Source organism: Adelges cooleyi, unplaced genomic scaffold (assembly GCF_023614345.1).
Source record: "Adelges cooleyi isolate 19-005CV unplaced genomic scaffold, UGA_ACOO_1.1 ACOO_flye_CR_arks_rails_tigmint_CR_PRNA_23, whole genome shotgun sequence".
In the NCBI taxonomy this organism is placed as follows: Eukaryota; Metazoa; Arthropoda; class Insecta; order Hemiptera; family Adelgidae; genus Adelges; species Adelges cooleyi.
The window spans coordinates 10,647,458-10,668,994 of record NW_026095893.1 but is presented as its reverse complement, the minus strand read 5'-3'; the positions used below and the strand labels follow the sequence as shown (position 1 = coordinate 10,668,994).

General features: G+C 31.4%; 2 protein-coding genes across 2 annotated transcripts in view; one reads left to right on the top strand and one right to left on the bottom strand.

Moving 5' to 3' along the window:
* The window catches only part of LOC126836123 (paired mesoderm homeobox protein 2B), a 33,613-nt gene extending 16,728 nt beyond the window's left edge, over positions 1-16,885 (bottom strand). The window contains exons 1-4 of the mRNA XM_050569219.1: positions 16,609-16,885; positions 11,202-11,309; positions 6,398-6,489; positions 5,989-6,090 (exon numbers count right to left, since the gene is read on the bottom strand). Coding sequence (XP_050425176.1) covers positions 5,989-6,090; positions 6,398-6,489; positions 11,202-11,295 — 288 coding nt within the window. The 5' untranslated portion in view covers positions 11,296-11,309; positions 16,609-16,885. The remainder of the gene's footprint in view (positions 1-5,988; positions 6,091-6,397; positions 6,490-11,201; positions 11,310-16,608) is intronic.
* A 1,056-nt stretch (positions 16,886-17,941) lies between these two features.
* LOC126836122 (cGMP-dependent protein kinase, isozyme 2 forms cD4/T1/T3A/T3B) overlaps positions 17,942-21,537 on the top strand; it is a 91,286-nt gene continuing 87,690 nt past the window's right edge. Inside the window, exon 1 of the mRNA XM_050569217.1 lies at positions 17,942-18,066. Within this exon, the coding sequence (XP_050425174.1) occupies positions 17,949-18,066 (118 nt within the window). The 5' untranslated portion in view covers positions 17,942-17,948. The remainder of the gene's footprint in view (positions 18,067-21,537) is intronic.

The window sequence follows — 21,537 nt, the reverse complement described above, 5'->3', positions numbered from 1 at the left end:
ACCCGCGTATAACCCATTTGGGAATCAAAATGCGTGGCTGTCAAATAAACATCAATGTAATACGGAACGCGAGCACCAATAACGAGGTCGAAGTATCAATTCGTTAAGTGACGTAAAGTCTATACTCAGTGCGCTCAAAAGGGCCACCAGAGACTCGAGAGAACCCTTGGATTTTTTTATAGGAACTACCATTACTTGCCACAAGAATAAGTAAAGTATGCTTTCGGGGGGCATCTACAAGGTGCGTATAATATGTGTTAATATGTTATATATCTGTATGTGTAGTTTTAAAAATGTATAACTTCGGAAAACGGGTTATCCAAATTCAAAGAGTAGGTTAAGTTAGCTTTATACATTTGAACTTTTAGTTATTTTTATCCTAGAGATCTGACAGGAACAATAACCATATAATATTTATGTATATATCGATTCAGACAATTTTAGGTACCTACAGCTAAAGCGTTCATAAAAGATTGATTTGGTGGAGTTTTGGACTTTATCTATGACAAGTTCAATCAGTTAATTTTATCACTCCAAACCAAGCCTAACTTGGCATTATTTTGGATTTTGGAAACACTAAAACAACCTAGGCTTCGTGAAGTAAACCCTTCTTTTGTGTTTTTTTATAAATTGGCTAAGTATTGGTTTAAAATTATTAAAACGAACTTGCGAATTCTTAAAAATAAATTGCTTTATAGTAAATACTAACATAGTCTTGGATTTGATGTTGATGTGTAAGTAAGCTAATTTTACATAAGTTTAGTAGTTAACATAATTAAATTACACTAACATAATTATGTCTAATAAATATTTTTAAATTTGCTGGTAGATTCCTTTTATTTGTAACTTAATCTTTGTTACATTGATTAATGGAATTTATAATTTCTTGACATTGATGATTCTTACCCAATTGTTTTTCCCAATATTATATTGGTTAAATATGCTGAATGAGACTCTAGAAAGAGTAGACTATTATTAATAAGAGATCAATAGTATAGTTTTTTCCCATAAGTAATTAAAGTATTTTAAGGATACTAAAGTAATAGAATATAACTTTAAAACAAGTTTTTTAATGTTACGTGAAATCCATTCTAGAGATGTTACCGTAAATATACATTTGTATTTTTTTAGCATGTATTTTTTATATCAATTTATTAGCTTCTTAAACTTTACGTCGATGTATATTTAGTATTTATTGCTGTTGATTTATAAATAAAACTTGAAATTGATATATTTTACTATTATGGAAATTTCGTCACTCTTGTAAAAATAGATCAAGCAAATTTATTTTAGCTTCGATGCGGAGCTTAGACGCGCGGCTGCCATCGAACTGTTTTTTACGGAAACAAGGCGACTTAGTTACAGATTTGTGCGGAATATACTTTAGACATAGTAGGTACTACCGGTAAACGTTGACAAACCAAACAAAAATAACATAAACCCTTTTCCTTGGAAGATGTGGAAACTTTTCTTTATTGTGTTTTTTTAGGTGAATCTACCGAAAATTAGACCGAAGGTACATCTAGAATGGGGCTTAAACATTTACAATTTTCTCAAAAAAAATGGAAAAACTACACATTGTTCGTATACATTTCTAAGTTGCTATGTGAATTGTAAAAGTAAATTAACAGTCAACGGGTAATGAAATTATTTCATTATATTGTTAATTACGATTTATGGATAACAAGGGCAGAAAACTATATTAGACGGACGATCAACCCTAATCGTGTCCACCCAAATATTAAAAATACAATTTTAAACACATAATTGTCATTAAAACGATTTTATTGTTATTTATATTTCTATCATCTACATATTCGCATCACTCGTGTAATCATGCGGTGGTTTTTATTTGGTTATATTTTTTCTTTTGTTCATTAAGCATTTTTAAGTTTTGTATGCTATTATTTATATTATTAATAGTGTGTCAATATTATTACATTAAGTCTTTGCATATTGTCTATCTTACCTAAAATCAAGGGATGACTTTAAAAATTATGATGTATGGAGTTAATATAATGCACTACTTAAGGCCGAAAGCGAAATCACGAAAATAATATACATGCCATCGTAAACGATATCTCTAAGGGGTTTGTGGTCTTTTTAAAAGCACCGCACTACCGTATGTGCCGGAGCGCACGAGACATTAATGGGCCGAGACAAGTAAAACTATATTGACATTTAGGTAGTCTATTAGCTGTCGGATTACATTGAAATCGAAAATCACCCTACAAGCACTCAGGCCCCTCGTCGGTTAAAATAAAAAAACCGCCCCTCATATTTTATTATGTCTACCCTTCTACATGATAAAGTTGGTATACATAATATATACATATGTACCGCAAACAATTTGATATATATAATATATATTTATGCCAAGTTTAGAATGTTTAGAGTTTTCCAATTTATGTTAACTCAACCACAAAAACAAATGCACTAGAATTAAATTAATTTAAATCAATACAGATAATAATATATTCTGCTTTATCTACATTTATTAAATATAATATTAGAGCCGGTATATTTTTGTATTTCAAATCTTAAGCGAGTGTATTGTTAGTATTATATTCTAGAAGTCATTTGACACTTTATAAATATACTTATTATAGTTAATAACGAAAGCGTAATTTTGCTTAAAAAGTGGGGAGGTTTTAACGCAGAAATTATTATAAAGCTTTCCATGTACTAAACATGAAAACGTAAACAATTTTGGAGATGCTAATTTCAAAAGTATAGGTGTAAGCATAACCAAGCCCTTAACAAATGTCATCTATAGTTGATCAAACTTTTTATATAAATCAAATTATTTTTATATCAGTCATATTTTAATATTATTAGATCAATAAACTCTTAGAATTTACTGCGGTAACGTTACTCCAGCATCCACACAAAGAAAACTAGTTTTTAGACCAGATTAGGCTACGAATAACTGTGAATTAGTTACTAAATACTAATATAGTTTTCAAAATGAAAATCTAAAATTCTGATGCTAAGGTAACGTTCCTCAGAGTTGAAATTATTTTTAAAAACAATGAGGTGTTACGTTGTTTTTCACCTTGTAGTAACTATGTATTATGTATACTATATACTCAGAGCCAGCCTGATCACTGTGCTACAGCATGGGCCTTTAAAGTGCAAAGGACAATCCCAAATCCGATGGCGTACATTTTTTTTTTTAGGTTTATCAAATTATTTTTTTAAGAGGGGCAAAGAATAAAAGTGGGAAATAAATATTATTTATCGTTAGTGTTCCTGTTCTAGTCTAAATTATTATGTAGGAGAACGAAAATTAGGCTTTATAAAGTCTTAGTCAGACCAGCTATAATTGTATTGTTCGCGTGGTCATCGACGAAAGCAGACGAAAGAAGACTGACAGTATTCGAGAGAAATGTTTGATGAGCCTGACATAGTATATATTATAAAAAGTTAAAAAATTAGCTAAGCAGGACATGTGCAGAGAGACGGTGATGCAAGGTTCCAGTGTATAAACCAAGTAGTACAAGACCGAAGGGCACACAAGACAACTGTGGAGTGACCAAGTCAGAGAGGACCTCAAGCTCTTAGGAATTAGGGAAGGATTAGCTGTATTTAAAGATTAGAGATGCGTGTCGGGGTGTAGAGAGGCGGCAATGGCCTAAAAGGGTTGGAATAAGCTTGAAAAATAATGATACTGATGGACAAATTTTCTTAAATAGATACGTGTATGCAAAAGCGTTACAATGTTACCTATACGCTTAATATTAGTATACCTAATATTGTATCTAAAAAATACGTATTTTGTAATACAAATTGTATTTTATGATACTGTAAACTCAATTTTTCAAAGGGCCGAGTATAATAAAAAAAAAAGAAAGCACTACTTAACAAACAGCAGCTTGAAAGCAGGAGACTCAACATTATTATTAATAATTATCATTATTTCCATTGTTTTGCTCATTGTTTAGAGACGAGGCCCCCGTGATGGAGTATCCAACGGTACTAATTGACGGCCGACGACTTCTCTGACGTTGAAACAATGCTTCCAATTACTAGAACTGTGTTGGTTTTAAGGGTCGCGAAAATATGTATTTTATAATTATATTTTTAGCAAACAAAAGAAGGATATGCTGTGCTTAAATAATTAAAAAGTACGCTTCTCACGAAGTACTACGGTTGTTGTTTGTAATATTTAAGTACCTACTTTCAGAGATTTAAAAATATATATATTAATAAAAAAGTATTTTTTTCCACGGCCTTAAAAATATAATAAAATTTAATTCTGTGACAGAATAAAACAGGGTTGGTTGTGAGGACCGTAGGAGGAAGGAACAAGTAAATACAGTTATACCCACTATGAAAGTTTTATGAACGTGAAATAATATAATTCTTTAAAAACTGTTCAAGTTTAATAAATTATCAATTTTGTCTATTATTTATAATAAGTTAAACTTCATTAAAAATTTACTTGGTTCAACATAGATATTTTTTACCGAAAAAAATGCATATTATTAGAAAAAAAATTGATAACAGGTGTTTTGTGTGGTTTAAAGTGAACGACAAATTAATTAAAACTGTAATGAGCTCAGCAATTTTACAATGAATTCATGTAAAATTGTTGTATGAGCATTGATTAGTGTATAAGTGGAAATTTGGGAGTAAATAGAAATGTGAAGAGAGAGAATAGGTTAAGATGATTTTGGTGTATCGAAAGAAGAAAGTTAAATTGAACAGTATGGTATAATAATGGGTACAAGCGATTAGAGAAAATAGATATAGAGGTAATATTGAGATAGAGGAGTGTGTAGTAGGGAGACATTAATGAAGATAGAAAATCGAGAATTGTAGAGAAAGGATTTTGGCTTGGAATTTGTATGGGTTGAGTTAAAGAAGAAGACGAGAGTCTAAAAATGAAGCACAGCCCACCCACTACACTTGTTTAGCCTTATTAATTTTTCAAAAATACGTATAGAGTACACAAATAAAATCTTTGTTATACTAATTCAATATTTTTGGTGTACATATGGAGTTTGTATTTGACAAGGGATATTAATATGAAATAAAAATAACGAGAGGAGTTTTCTTCTGTAGGTGAATTTTAAATTTATATACCGGGGGAAATTATCAGATATTCTCTTTTATAGTGTAAACTTTATTGGGAAAAATGAAAATAATTGAAGTAGTTAATTCCCTTGCATTGTGCTTTACGACATCCATACTTTATATTAATATAAGTAATTAATGTATCAGTACAGCATAATAACAATATAGTCCAAGAATTAATTTTGTAATCTGCTTATTTTATGTATACAACAACAGTTTGTGACAAGGTGAAATAAAAGTGCAATTTTATTTTAAGTATAGCAAAAGTTTCAACTCGGTTAGAGTCGGTAATTAAGTTACTCATCAATCACGTAGACATGACTGTAACAGGTATACGTTAATATAATTGCGCGATTATTATTCAAGTCTTATGGGTTACTGGTCTTTTTAAAAATAATTTTGTTTTACATTGTATAATGCAGTAAAGGTTTAAAAGTTTTAGAATTATTTTCCATCAGTGATTTTATTAAGTTAACCCCTTAAGTGGATTCAATGGCGGACAAACGCTGACGCGTTGCCAAGGTGACCAAGCTGCCTTATACTTATGGCGGCAGTAGCGTTGTGATGTCTGCTGGAAGGCACAATAACGCTTGTAATATTGTTGTTATTTTATCGAATTAAAATCCATAAGGTAAAACTAAATGTTATGTTTACAGTAGTCAATACTTAATGCATGCGCAAAGCGAATTATAGTGCTCTTTGCAACAATGTGTTTTATAGTTTACATATAAAATAATTATTAAACAAATTACTATCTATACTTCTCACTTTTTTCTTTCTCATCAAATAGTTTATATTATGTTTACTAAATAAGTACAAGTTATTGTAAAATTCATAGATATCAAACGCTGTGTTTAAAACACAGTCCAAGCAAAATTATGAACTCGCACGTGTAAAGCGCATAATTACCTGGACGCGAGCTTCAGTTAATTGAATTTTGGCCGCTAAGTCTTCTCTAGTAAACACATCGGGATAGTGGGTCTGAGCGAATGCTGTTTCTAATTCCTCGAGCTAAAATTAAAACAAACGCGTAGTTTAAAATTTGAATACACGGAAAAAACATTTTTTGAATTATTTTTTTTTATCTGTGGTCGCCGGTAAAATAGCGATCCTTACAAAATTAACACTAAATAAAATTATCATACATTCCCTATCCCAAATTCAAAAAGTAATCAAATTTTCCAGTCCGTCTCAAAACCCAAAATATAAGGTTGAAAATCGTAATTTGTGTCTAATTTATTAAATGAAAAAAAGGTTAAGCTATAATACAATTAAATTGTAATATTAATACTGACATTTAAAATTTTTTTTTACATACTTGTTGTAAAGTAAATGTAGTTCGATTTCTTCTTTGCTTGCGCCTCACAAATGAATCATCGTGAATAGCTGGATGATACGAGTAGCTAGAATCTGTATAACATAAAATTCAGTTGTTAATTTGTAACTGTCATGATTTCGTCACTTATATCCTAATTCAAAATGTTTCTTCATTTAAACGTACATATATTTCTATAGTTATTACCATTATGTTTTTAATTTATTGCAAGATGCATAAATAGGTACCTTTTAGTCGTATTATAGACATATTATAAGTAGGTATATCATATTATGTATGTTACCTTCTTAGAAAATTTTTTGTACAATTAAAGAAATTACGGTATAAATAAACTAAATAATATAACACTTTTAGATCAATTATTTAGCAAAAAAAAATGTTCAATTAATTTACTACGAAGAGTGAAATTTGCTTGATTTAACACAGTTGGGAGCACCGTGGGTACGACTAAGAAATTAGTCGAATATAAGAAACAATATTTTTGGTAAATTTTTTTATCTCGAAAGTATTTATTATATTTAATTTAAACACAATCATAAATTGAACTTAAGAGTTTATTTAAATTGCTTTACAAGACAGGAAAAAGTCAACATTTTATTGTTTAGAGGCTAAACGTTATTTAAAGTGAGACGAAAAAGTGTGTGTATTAAGAGGACTAAATCAACGCTAAAAAGTCTTTAACATATAAAAAATATGGTTTCAAAAATCGTTTATCAATGATTAATTATTCGATTTAAGATATAATTAAATGTGTCAATAATATAATTCTTTACTATTACGATTTTCATTAATTTTAATTTTTTTTGTTTTTTTTAAGATTGTATTATTTAGCGAATAAATAGTTTTTTATTTCTGTTTCTCTGTGTTTAGCTAAGTTGGCGTATTTTAGTTTCGATGCGGAGCTGAGAAGGCATTGTTTTTAAAATAATGTTTTGTATGTTTTATGAACAAAATAATTTTGACTGTACAGGTTTGAACTTACTAACCATAGATTCACATCGAAGAATTTATTTAAAAGTGATTTTATCACTTTCAGTTATAATAACTCTTGTAAACTTGTGACCTTCCCGTCTCCACTATGCCCCGATCCCACTTTAATGTTTTTTTTTAATGTTTGCGTTGAGCAGAAGTCTTTTCCAACATACTGGAATTTTTTACTTATTTTATTTCTTACATGAGCGGCTTATACAACATATGTAAACACAGTTTTCAATTAAATATTGAAATATAAAATATGTATTGCATTATAATAAATGATGTTCTCGTTTATTAGGTTTAATTGAATTTGGATACTATATAACTTTTATGAGTGATTTTATTAGTTTTATTAATAATAAAGCTGATTGTGCTTAATAGTTTATAAGTTTTATATTTAATCCTTTTTTAATTTATTTTCCCAAACCTCGTGAATTGTACGTTGTAGCCATTCGAGTCGTATTAATGGTATTATTGTTGTAGCAGGTGTTGTTACCATTGTGTTGGTAGTCTCGAGAATTGGTAATTATACATTTTGCAGAGGTACAGTTAACTAAATTGACTTTAATCCTTTTATCCTGATGTAGGAAACGAATGATCGGATGTAATTTACTCTTTCGTAATTTACAAAATATATCGAGGGGGGCTTGCGAAAACATTAGTTAGGTAGTAAATCAATGAACCAACTCTCTCTCTCTCGGGTCCCTTTGCACAGCCAATATACGTGACTGATGATGTAAAACCGAAAACTCAATTAAAGGCGCGCGGCCAGGCTTAAAGAGAAAGCGAGTGCGCGGATCGACAATCGTAGATGGTGTAAGTGCGGGTAGGTGGTGTGTATGGCGATAACGTATACATCCCAGCAAAAGCTATCGTCGCCTAACAACGTTTAACTCCTAAGTGAATCAAGGAACAAGACGCCGCCACTATGTAGTCGACGACCGGGACCGAGCAATCCCGAGGGACTTCGGGACGGATTCTGTCCGAAATTTAATTAGGGACGGAATGAACCTAATTACGGACCGGAGCTGGAGAGGAGTGACAGCGGTGGTAATGGGGGTAGCGGGTTTCCTTTAGGATTGCATTATGGAAATTTTCGTTAGTTACGCCTTTGAAATATTCATACGCTTACCCACCTCGCCCTCCCTTAGCCCTAACCCCACACGGTGTAACAAGCTATAATAATTTCTTGGCTGGCAAGGGAATACAGGTATCGCGGTAAACATTGAAATTACAAAGGGGCGGAACTGTCTGTGATAATATTCTAGTACCGCGTTAACCCGTATGTATTATACACTATAGCATTTATAATCGAATATACCGCCGCGCCAGTTGATCGCGTTAATGTGGCTGTAATTTGTGTATAGACACAACTTAGTGTATGCATTAATTTCGTCGTTTGTGTTGAAAATCCATTAATGATAATTAAAAATATTATTCCTGGACTACTTTACTTCGATGATAACAATCGCGTACACTGGTCGTGTTATTTATCACGTGCAGTATTCGAATATGCGACTAGAATTCCTCAGGTTTTGTAAAATACTTAACCAAACAGCCTGCTTAGGTATAACGATAGCGAAAAGCCTTTTAACGACTAATTGTGTACCGCTGATTACAAAATGATATACATATTTTATTATGTTAGTAATGAACCAATTAAAAAAAAAAAAATCCCTTTTTGGCGATACCGCACGACTTTCACTACAAAGGTACATGAGTGTATCTATTATAGTATTATTGTTTAATCACGTTATTCTTTCTCCGGACGGGAAATGTCAATCGAATTGGACGTACGCTTGCTTCGTTTATATATAGTTTTTGACGGGCTCAGACAGATGGGCGCCAATTACGATTATCAGCGCCGCGGTCCATTATGCTGGGACCCCGTCCCCAGAGACCTTAAGGAATATAATAACGGCTACTGTACTTACACGTACTATCGGGTTAGGTTACACATTTTTTTCCATTTCTGACCGCGGCCAAATATTTTTTTTGTTTAAAGAGCATTCTATTATTATTATTATTACTACTATTATTTAAACTGCGCGAGCAGCACATATATATGTGTATATGTATACTATACATAAAACCACGGTTAATCGGCTTTAAAACTTGCTGCTGTAGAATGCGCTTGGAAATCGGCTTAAACGGAATTATAATTATAATTTATAGCATTATACTGTGGCAGCGACGTTGAACTCTTCCGCGTCCGCCGAATTAATAATAACGGGTATACAATATAGTATTACTATACATTGTCCATGCGTATCAGAGTTTCTCTTGTAATATTATTATTGTTGTTTAGCCGGCAAAGGGCAAAGGACGGTAGACAATAGTGCGGAGCTCAAGTACCGTGAAAACAAGCTTTAGGAAATTGAAACTTAAATTTTTAACCATGTGACGAGCCCCGGGAGCGCGCACACAAGTAAAACAACAAAAAATTAAGCCTTGTTGTTATTGTTGCGCAAGTTTACATAAAGTGAGTAAAAGAGGGGGGGGGAGAGAGAGAGAGAAAGAGAGTAGATACGAAAAAGAAGGACTGCGAGAAACGAAAAACGGTGCGCGGTAATGGAGGATAATCCGAAATCATTATTCATGGAAAAATTTTCATTTCCGGAATTAAATTACGCGGGTTACGCCGTAAAACACAGTGCAGTTATTTATTTTTGTTGTTTTTAAGTACAAAAAGATTACGTTCAAATTCGTTGTTTTCCACATCGTAAAATATTTACGCCATCCCATTACGTCTTCAGTCTTGGTTTCATTATTCTCGATTTGATCGAAGAAAATTAGTAATGACACACTATACAAATATGAAACTAATTAGATTATGATTGAAAAAATTATGGAGCGCTGTAATTTTAAGTTGAAAAATATATACATTTTTTTATGATTTTCTCTATTTTACATGGGGAGGGGTGAACTTATTATATGATTGGCCCAATAAAATACCTTTCAGGTACGATTTCTGATCTTTAAAGTAGCTACAAGAAGAAACAGGTTCAGCGATTTTAAAGATATTGTGGATCCAGACACAAAAATAAAAACACATCATGCTAAAAACAATGGCTTCTGGGTTCCGCAAGAAAGCTAAAAAAATATCTACTAGAAGACAAAATTATTGCTTTACCAATTATTTTGAATATCAAATTTCATATTATTTATATTAAAATAAAAGACGATATTTCCATTCAAAAAGGGATTCTTTTAAAATAATAGTTAAATGTTAGTTTTAAGTAGTTATAATATTATCATACTGTATTTATTTAATTGCATATAGGTGATGTTTCGTTATAATACATCTTATATCTTATTTCTTATGTTTTATAGCCTAAATGTTATAATTATTTTCAGTACATGATATTATAAAGCTATATTTGCTAGAAGCTAGTTATTGTTTAATAAATATTACATTAATTTTAATATTTTTGGGCAACAAATTTGTAAACAATTTTTTTTATAAAATAAATAAATAAGTTTTAAATTAATATATAAAATAATTTTTTTGTTAAAAGATACACATTTAAGGTGGTTGCCAATACACATTTTGATGTTAATTGGCGTTAATGATAAAAGATAAATTTAATTGATCGATCGGAGTTATTCATATGTTCGATATAATATATTTGAATTAAGTGTGTACGCCCCTTCGGTGAGCACAATTCGTAACCCTTATAGATGACGGGTATCGCCCTCGCCCTCGGTATTTCTGCAGTGGTTGTATCAGGTTAGCTCCACCCATCATAGATATTCGCATTGGATTACAGGCTGGTTAATGATATAACAAAATATGTTTTTTTTTACTTACATGGATGAGACGATGAAAACGGGTAGTCGATTGACGGTATCCGCGTTGGTGGTGTTGGATGTAGAGGGGGCGCTGGGCAATGATAGCAGAACATTCCACCAGCTGCTCCTGAAATTATAATATAAAAATTATAATATAAATGATGTAAAATAAGTATAAATCAAGAGGATAACTATAAAATTCGCAAAACCATTATCATTTTGTAATAAACCCTAATAATAAACAAGAAATTCTCCTATGATTCCTATTCTACTAATTTTCACTACCGAAACTAGTGCTAAAGCGCAAAATGAATAAACGTGCCCTTTAATTCAAATATTATAGCTTAGTTATACTTGAGTATAATACTATTTTAATAAGTCGAACGTTTATGGTGCTTAAATGATACTTAAAAAATAATTGAAAAAAAAAATTAATTTGCTAATTGAGTAGAATTAATATTAGTCGATACGAGCACGTATACTATGTAGAATGTAATAAAAACTGAAGAGTAGTTTTGTTTTAATGAAATCAATTGAAGTACGTCTAATATTTAAGTACAAAAACCATGTATAACTGTTTAATATAATCAGGGCTTCCAATCACCAAATACAGAAAGAGCTAAATCTTATTATCTTTCATTTACATAATCTTAGACTACTGAAAACACAAATGGAATTAGTGGTAAAATATGTTAGGGAGGTGAGTGGTTGTAACAAGTGGTGAAGTTAACGTTGAGGCAGTACATAATTTTAGGGCACATACACATATTTATACATTTCTCTCATTCGATTCAAACTGTAGTTACACTACTAATTCAGATTACTGGCGTGGCCTTTCCCCCCTTCTAAATCTAAAACCAATTTTGGCGTGGGTTATTAGAAATAGCTCGTATAACACAGTGACATAGTCGCATATAATATTCTAAACTTATATTTGTAATCACAAACGAATTTTCTTAGTTTTCAAGTTTATATTGAATTATAATAAACTCTTGAGCGTTGAGAATTATAAAATACTTAATAAACAACACATCAGTTTTTTAACGTGCACTATGCACAGTGCACACAATACACGCTAATTGAAATTAATTGAATATCGGTCAACGGGCAACAACTATACGACATGGCCTATGCGCATTTTGTAATGCTACATTAAACTATTTTTATATTACGTATTAAGTATAGTACATACGGTGTTTAAATAATAATAATTGATGGAGTATACTAATAGGTTAATTTTAAATTTTCATTTTGCCGATAGTGTTCAAAACTTGAATTATAATCAATATGACATTATGATTCATTTATCGGCGGCGTGGCGTGTTGGTCAAGTTATAAATCAAATTTTTGTTTTATGTCATGTACATATTGATTTAATTGCTGTCCCCACGTGACCCCGGACTGCAAACATGCAATCCATGAAATTTCGGGGACACATGATATTATAAAAGTGTTGTCCCGAAAACCGTCCAAATACAGGGTTTTGTTCAACGCTGCAATAAATATGTATGCAATTTAAATTTTTTCATGCTGTTTCCACTTTGATAGTGTCCTATTTTCGTTGTGCATTGAGCGCATATTACAATAATATATACACGGCCGACCGAGGTGTCCTTCACTGTCATTAAATCAATTTCTAATAATATAAAACACATAATGTACTCACGCGCCGTGCGAGTGTCGATTTGTTTTCCGCTTAATTAGGACGGATCCATTTAAATTAATTTAGCCAATTTATACGTCTGTTATCGTTTCCCTTATGCGCTAATTAACCGACGAGCGTATGGGGCTAGTGTTAATTGTTATTTGTAATGTATGGGACTTAATAGAAGCCCATCACCCGTATATTACAATTACTGCGCGAAGAATACGTGCCTTCCCCACCAAACCCCTTGTACACAAATTATGTAGTATTATTATGTACGTGTATTAATAATTATCACTCCTTCCCTTCGGACGGCTCCTATCCTTCTTTCACCCGTAAGTATTAATACTTAAGGCTTGCCTACGGAGCCTAATTGAAATTAAAAGGGTACACACACACAAACATGTATAGTGTATACTATTTCCACCCCTCGCCCTTTCTCTTGCACCTCCTCTTGCTGGTTATATATTGTTGCTCATTTTAATTACTACATGCATAGCCGTGTAGACGACTTCGTTAAATTAATTAAAATACATCTATTTCGCAGATGTTGGGATGTGCAATTATTGCACTACACACGTTCAACTGGTGTGCGCCTTTCTTATGAGTGATGAGTGCTCATCGAATACAGTGCGAGATGTGCATAATAAACTATTTGTGAATCGTGATGCGATGTAAAATTAAAATATCATTACAAGTGTTAGTTTTTACAATTTTTGTGCACATAGACGTATTTAATAAGTACACATGGGCCATGGCATGTTATATACCTCGACAAATGTGAAGGCATTTCTTATCAAACAGTCGTGGTTCGAAAATGTAGAATTTATAAATAGTATATTATATTAGCACATTATTCAACTCTGAGTACCCAACGCTTATGCGGAAACACCCGGGCTTTTTATTTTTTTAATGTTTATAAGATAATCACTATCAGGAACGAATATGATACGTGTTCGACGTCAAGGGTTTATACTCGTGTTGACCGCCCGAGTTAAATGAAAAGGCAACATTCTGGTGTTTATTCTCTGTAAATCGGTGGTCATTTATGTATAGCATATCGCAGATCAGCTTTCTATACTGATACTTAAGCCGACGTGACTTGTGTGCAAAAAACTGTCCGCCTCGAGTTTTGTCGTTACCGAAGGGACAACATAGACTGAAAGGGCCGGATTCAAATTATCGTCTCCCGGCTTTGTCAATTCAATTCTTTCACCCGCATCGGAACTATACAGATTTACACCTCAAACGTACACAAACGGTTATATGTAATCACACCATTCAAGCGTCACACACATCTGATTACACAGAAGCGATATTTCATCCTCCCTAGTCTTCTGTGGATAACAAATAAAAATTGTGTTGAGTATTCCAGACAAACTTCATGTTCTACACTTTTACAGTATTTCTGTGTCTCGTTCTCTAAATAATAACACACACGATTTATGGATTGCCCTGGTCAATCGCGGTTTTATAACTTAAGATATGATAGTTGTTAATTCCCTTTTAGTATTTTAAACACATTATATGTATACTTAAACTTTTAGAAGATAATTAACCATTGTGATTTTTGACACATGAATGAATATTATTAGCTCACATATATTACAACTAAGTACCAACACATACTTATCTATGGGGACATTGAAAAAGATTATATTAAGACAAAGATTTGATAGTATCTATTCGCAGGATGTAGTTCGTTTTGTTACATATGAGCTGCCGGGAGAAAAAGTGGTGTAAGTCACAAAAGTTTAAAGTTAAGAAATTAAAGGTTAAAGTAAAAAATACGCTGTACAAAAAATTTAAAAGTTCTTCTGTCATCTAGTGGAAAAAAAGCAAAGCAGGACTCAAACCACTTTCGCAGACAATAGATTGAAGATAGGCCTATTGCCTGGTGGTATTCTTCAGTTTGTGCGAAAACGTGACTTACACCACTTTTGCTCTCGACGGCTCATATAAGCTTTTATAATGGCACACATTTTGCGTCAAACTACCTTGGTTTTTATTTGCAAATTATTGAAACATAGAATAATATATTTGTTATAGTCAGGTATTCAATTTACTAGAAAAACAAGTGAAAAATTAGTTTTATTTAAGCATTCCTTTCGTGAAATATATATTACTCGCCATAACTTAAAATGTTTCAAAAATAATTATTCCAGCAAAAGTAAATGCGATATTTAAACAAACGTATAATCTTAATACATAATACATTACAAAGATAAATAATAAAACATAAAAATTGCATTCAAGTTTGCCCCATTTGTTTACTAATATTTGTCTATAGTCTATAATACTTATCTATAATAATGTTTTTAATCATACTTCAATTATTTTAGTCTTTTAATTTGTATCAAACATAAACGGAAACAGTGAAACCTACAATAGTTTTTTTTTAATTGTGTTGTGTTTAAGCAAAATTAATGGTTTAAAAGAAGACCATGACATTATAATCTTGGCGCTTTTAGTTTCACTTAAACTTTAATATTTCTTACACATTTTTTTCATATTTTATAATAATTATTTTATTTGTAGACCTTCTACTGTATTTATTTATAAGATATAACGATACACGCTTAATTTGGATTACTAAAATAGTTCAGTGTAGTTTATTAGTAAAAAAACAAAGAGTTGTTTAAATTATTTGATAACCATACGTGAAAAACAAATAATTTGTAACACGTTTAACATTTAAAACTTGATTATACAAATTACAAAGCATTAGACGAGCGTATTACGTTTTGTATTAAACTTTTATATAAGTTAAAAGTTCCTTGTGTTACTTAACGCGTGAACAGTTTTGTCCAAAAACAATAAACTTCATAACTAAGTTATAACGTGAACGTATAAGTACTCATAAGCTGAAAAATGTTTTTTAAAAGTACATTTCTTCTAACGGGTTTCATTTTATTATAACGAACAGGGTCTATTTTAAGGATTCTCATCAATAATGCATTGAATTTTAAAACCCATAGACGTAAATAAGGCGGGACTGGGACGACAACCCTCTTTTAATTTATGTCTAATTCTCTAAAACTGTTTATTATATATTTGTAATTATATATATATATATATATATATGTGTGCATCTACTAGGTACATATTTATAGTGGTTTTTATTAGACGATGGGAATAAAGCATCTATTGAAGAAAGTATTAGGTTTTTTTCCAATAGTTAAAAAGAAAGTTAAATTAAACAAAAATAATTAAAATAATATAAAAAAGTATAATATGTTTGAGTATTACGAGCCACGTAATATAATATTATATTAATTAGTATTTAAATTCAAGTGTTTTTTTTATTATATATTTTATTTTTTAATATTATAACTCGAAAATTGCAATTTGATCATATTTAAATTAAGATAAACAAATCTAACATTACAAATAAATTTCACTAGTAGAATTATCATTTAAAGAGATTAAGACAAGTGTTAGACTGAAAATGAATGTGAAGCCGTCTAAAGTGATAAGTATATACATATTAGGTTATATTTATAAAAGTAGCGTACAATAATAATTGTCTATATCTTGGTTCATTCAGCATTCAAAAACCTTACAGTTTTTTTTTTTGTACAAAAGTTAATTCGAGCAAAATTAATTTAATTTATATGATTAAAGCGCCATTAGTGCTGTCGAGTTTAGAATTTTAAAGAAAAAACTCGAGTATAATATATTGTAATTTATAGTAATTAAGTAATAAGATAAAAGATTACCTATACAGTGCTACTAAATTTAAATTTCGCGTATTGTAATATATTAATTTGTATATACTTACCCTTACTCAAGAACGGTTTAATTTTTGAAAGTTTTCTATCCTCCACGTCAGAAATTCGTTTAGACGTTGTCGGCGATTATCGGTTCATTTGGTCACGCGGTTGTCAATATTCAGTTGTCATCGAGATAACGTAACAATTATTAATAACTTTTAAAAAAATAAATAACAAATAAACGGTAAAACGTTTTTTTTTTTTTATAAGTTATTCAAAGAAAACCATATTTTCGTTATTCGGGATGTTTCAAAGACGGAAGAAAGTGCGACACCTGCGGCGGAGGCTGTGTGTCCCGTTATAATGCCAACTGATAAGCGAACCGTGTATGTGTGACGTCCCGTTGTAGTGCCGTCGGGGACGCGCGCATGTTCCCGTGGGCGTGGTGTGCGGCAATCCCCACGAAGGGCTGTCGGCCAGGGGTTTGCCGCCAGCACCCGCCCACCGTCTTGGCGGTTGCCGGTTTCGTGCTCGCGTACCCGACTCACCCCAACCGCCCCTGCGTTTTAATTACCCCCGCAAAGTGATTGAAACCGCGATCCCCTTAACCGTGCCACTACCGAATCATCGTCGCATTTATAGTCTTCTCAATTACGTTGTGTAACGTTATTATAAATTGTATAGCGGAGAGCCGAAAAAATGTTTTAAGCCTATAACATACCCATAGGTATAAAAAATCGGGAAAATAAATAAAACGCACGATGTTTCAATGTGTGTTCAGAGCTATATTGTTTTTAAAATTTAGTGCCAACACTCAAAGTTCTCGTCCGGCACACGCCTCTCGAGGGAAAAAAGGTACAACGAAATTGTATTGTAGAGCTTAGTTCAACCCCAAGACGGATTAATGTCTATAATTGTAAATACAACGAGGATGAACTCATTATACTTCCTAAAATGGGTTCTTTCTCGTTTTATTTCCTGGCATTTATTAAAGGGGCTAGTATATGATTCTTATAGATGTATGTTTGTTCTGTAGATTTCGCTCGTTGGAGTACTAGATACTTAGATCAGCGATTTTTATGGAAACAGATTTCAGGTAGTTATTATCACTATTCGAGTTGTTGAAGATTTTCGACTTTTAACTTTCCAAGCAATAATTTAATCAATTTTAATTTTAATATGAAATTACTGAAGTAACTGAATTTAGGATTTTGAGTATTGTTGAATAAGTGGATTAGAGTGAAAATGATAAAGTATCGGTTTTAAAATAACATTTTTTCTTTTAATTTCTGTATACTTTTAAATTCTTTGTAGAGTTAATATAATTAAATACATTAGTTAATCAAAATTCTTATGTGCTTGTAATTTGTATCATATTTATTTCTAGATTTATCAACGATCTGTGACAATGTTTGAGTGGGGTTCGAGACTCCTTGGATTTTCATCCGTAAATGATCTATGTGATGTGGTACAGCAACCTACCAAAGGACGATGGTTGTGCAGGATCAGCTCGGAAGAACAAATGAGTAAGTACTTAGTAACATGGGTAATTGATAAAATTTTATTATTTATTTATTTAGTAACGTAAAATTATTCATTTGTATGTATTATTCATTTGCCTAGGTAGGTTAGCCCAATTTATGAGCGAATATTCGTTTATAGTAAAGTAATTTATTGTTAAGTATAAAATTATAAATTATATATTATTAAAACGTATACATCAGTAAAATTCGTTACTATAGTATTTATAATCTTTAGAAAGAACTAGTTAGTACAAGTAACTAAATACAACATATTTATATAAATACGAAGATATATATATATTTTTTAATATGTGTACACTAAATAAGTTATGGTTATCTAATTAATAATACAAAATAGTACAATTTCTAAAAAATGTTGAAAACAGATTTGGAATTATTTTTTAATTTTCTTATTCTGATTACTAATTATTTTTAATCAAATTTTCTAGTTAATAAAAAAAAATATTGGAAATTAAGAAAGTCGAATATAAAAATGACAAATAACTAATGAGTTTTCACGATTTCAATCATTTGAATAAGGTTTACAGATGGAAATCTTATTGTGTGTTTTGGATAAAAAATACCGATAGATAGAGGCCACTTAAATGTAGCTTTCGTAAAGTATTCCAAGTAGTCAGATCTGGTTTGATTTATAACTAGTTTAAACTTTACGTCCATAATAAATCATTATAAACGTTATCAAAACATCGTTGGTCCGCTACTAATTATTTTCTAGGACGGCATAATTAGTACATCCATGTATTGTATTCCGCTAAAAACAAGCGTCGAAGTTTGTGCATATTATTTATTAAGTCTAGTTATGCAATGTACGGCGTTGTAACTAAATAGTAATTGTTTTAATTTATAATTGTTATTGCGATTTATGAAACGGTCGCCAATCGAGTCACATGACAAATGGTAACGACCATGATTGTCTACAAAAAGTTGTGTTGGATATTGAGTTGTATATATGCCTGTCGGTGATAACTTTAGACACAAAGCCGTCTCGCATAACGAGGAAACAAATCGGATTAAACGAGCGGAGGCGTCCGCAGTGACGGGGAAACCAATTTTCCAGATTGTAAAAAGTTAGTCGTGCCGTAGCCCAGAGGGACGTGTAATGACATTGTCAATCCAATATCAGCGGACGGATGATTGGCGGTGTTTTAATTTTCCACGGCTGCTACCACCGCCATCTCCATCACTACCACTCCCAAAAACTTCATATACCTCGAAGGTATGTTAAATTAGATTCTTGACGAAAAGAAATGTAAATCATTCGAAACACAAAAAACCAGAAAGCAGTGGGATATGAACGTGTAACATAAATTTAAGTACGAGATACCGGCGCGCCATTTGCAATTATTATTAATAATATGATGATGGTATACCGCTATAAAAAAAACCCTATGTACTGAATGGTCTCTAAACTATATTATGTCACGCAGACAATTTATAAAATATTTATTTTATTTTCAGAGTTTGTAAAAACAGAAAACTCTATTCACTATTGTATGAGTATATGTTCTTTACCCTTGAAAAACATTATATTCCTATAATTGAGCTAAAATGTCCTCTATTAAAACCTCTTGAAACCTGAACATTAAAAAAATAAATTAATAACAATTTATTTGAAATTATTATTAGGGCATTTATTGAGTTCAAATTACAATTTGATTTATTATTTGAATTTTTATTTAAGTACATTTTCTACTTGTAATAATTATTTTAAATTTGTGTTTAAAATAATTCCCAGATCATGTTTAGAATCTTCTGAAGTTCTATACCGTACATGCATGCGTCAAGTAGAGTCGCTCACCATAATATTTTTTTCCAACTTTTAATACTTTTGTAATCTTCTTTACTACTATCAAACAGACAGTAATAATATGTGCAATGTGAAATGGTGTAATCGACCACTTTATTTGTCAATTTAGTATCGATTCGATTATTTTGGATATTGTTTAAAAGCAAGTAAGCTATCAGTAAGTTGAGCTGTATAAGACAGTATTAAAATTATGTTTTGCCTTTTCTCGAGAAATTCATTAATACAAATTACCAGAGTTGGGTTGGTAGCTATAGCTACAGAGAAATAACATTGAACACTCGAAAGTTGGACATTTTGTAAGAGAAATAAAAGAAAAAGTAATTAGACTGTTGATAGCTGAATAATAAGAATTATTTGTATTTTACTATTGTTTAAAGCGAAAATAGTATTATAGGAGATAAACGGACACATAGTTCACTCATAAAGTTAAAAGAAATATGGCATAATTTTTCTTGTCTATTCGTTTTTGAATTAGGTAGTACAAATATTTATATAATCGGTATGCGTACAAATAAATACAATTAACATATTTTATTATTTTTCAAACTATATGATTCTTGATGTCGATATTTTACTATTTATCATTGTTACAGTTGCAATGGTAATGGAGAGAAATGCTCTATTATTAGGTATTAAATGTATAGCAGTGTGTTGGTTATTACTTATTAGTAACTAAATTGTAAGCAAAGACTTTGGAGAATGACTCCAAAGCATTAGCTCTATAATAAATTATATGTATTGTAAAACAAATGTTTATGGAGGTATAGGCATTCCAAGGAATATCTTGTTTGCATTTAATGTTTTTATTTTAAATTCAGCTGATTGCCAGCTGTTAGTGAATAAAATCATACCTTGGTAAAGAAAATAAATACGTTTTTATACGCAATTCTAACCCAACACTATTAGGTATATAAAGTATGGCGAATTCGTTCTGAAATAGCTCGAATGAGAAATGGTTTTATAATATTCTATAACTGTATACACAAACGATTATTTTTGCGTTTTACGCGTCGGTTGCAGAATAGAAATTGAAAAGGTCGGTTTGGAAAATTTATCGGAAGGGATTCGGCAAACAGCCCATTATATCGTTTCCCTGCACCTCACCTGAATCCGACCACCATCGTTGTAGATATATATGTACATTGTATATGCCTCCAAGCTCTATAAAACGATTTCCGCTCCGCGTTTTCCAACAACTGAATTGTTTATCGATACAACCGTGATGATATATACGAGCGTGCTCATAGAAATACACGTTTTCCGGAATCAAAAAACAATATCTCTGGGCTATTATAGCCAATTCTCCGTGGTAATGAACCTTTTTTCGCTGCAGTCTACACCCGTCACAAATCCAAATACTTATTGTATATAGTTTACTACGTATACTATTCAATCATCCGTGTAAACTCGACAAGTATTGCGACAAATCGATTGTCTGTCCTACCCAGTTTTAGCAATACATAAACCCTACAAAGCATAAGTTGTTAGTTGTGTCCTTACATACGAACCGTATAAGCTTCGTTACCAGATCGTGAAAAGTTAAAGTTGTTTACTACGAATCGTAAAATTATTTAGTCGACGCTGCTCAATACTTTCTCTCTCTTGGGGACAATTATATTGCTGGTATAGTGACATTAATTCAAAAC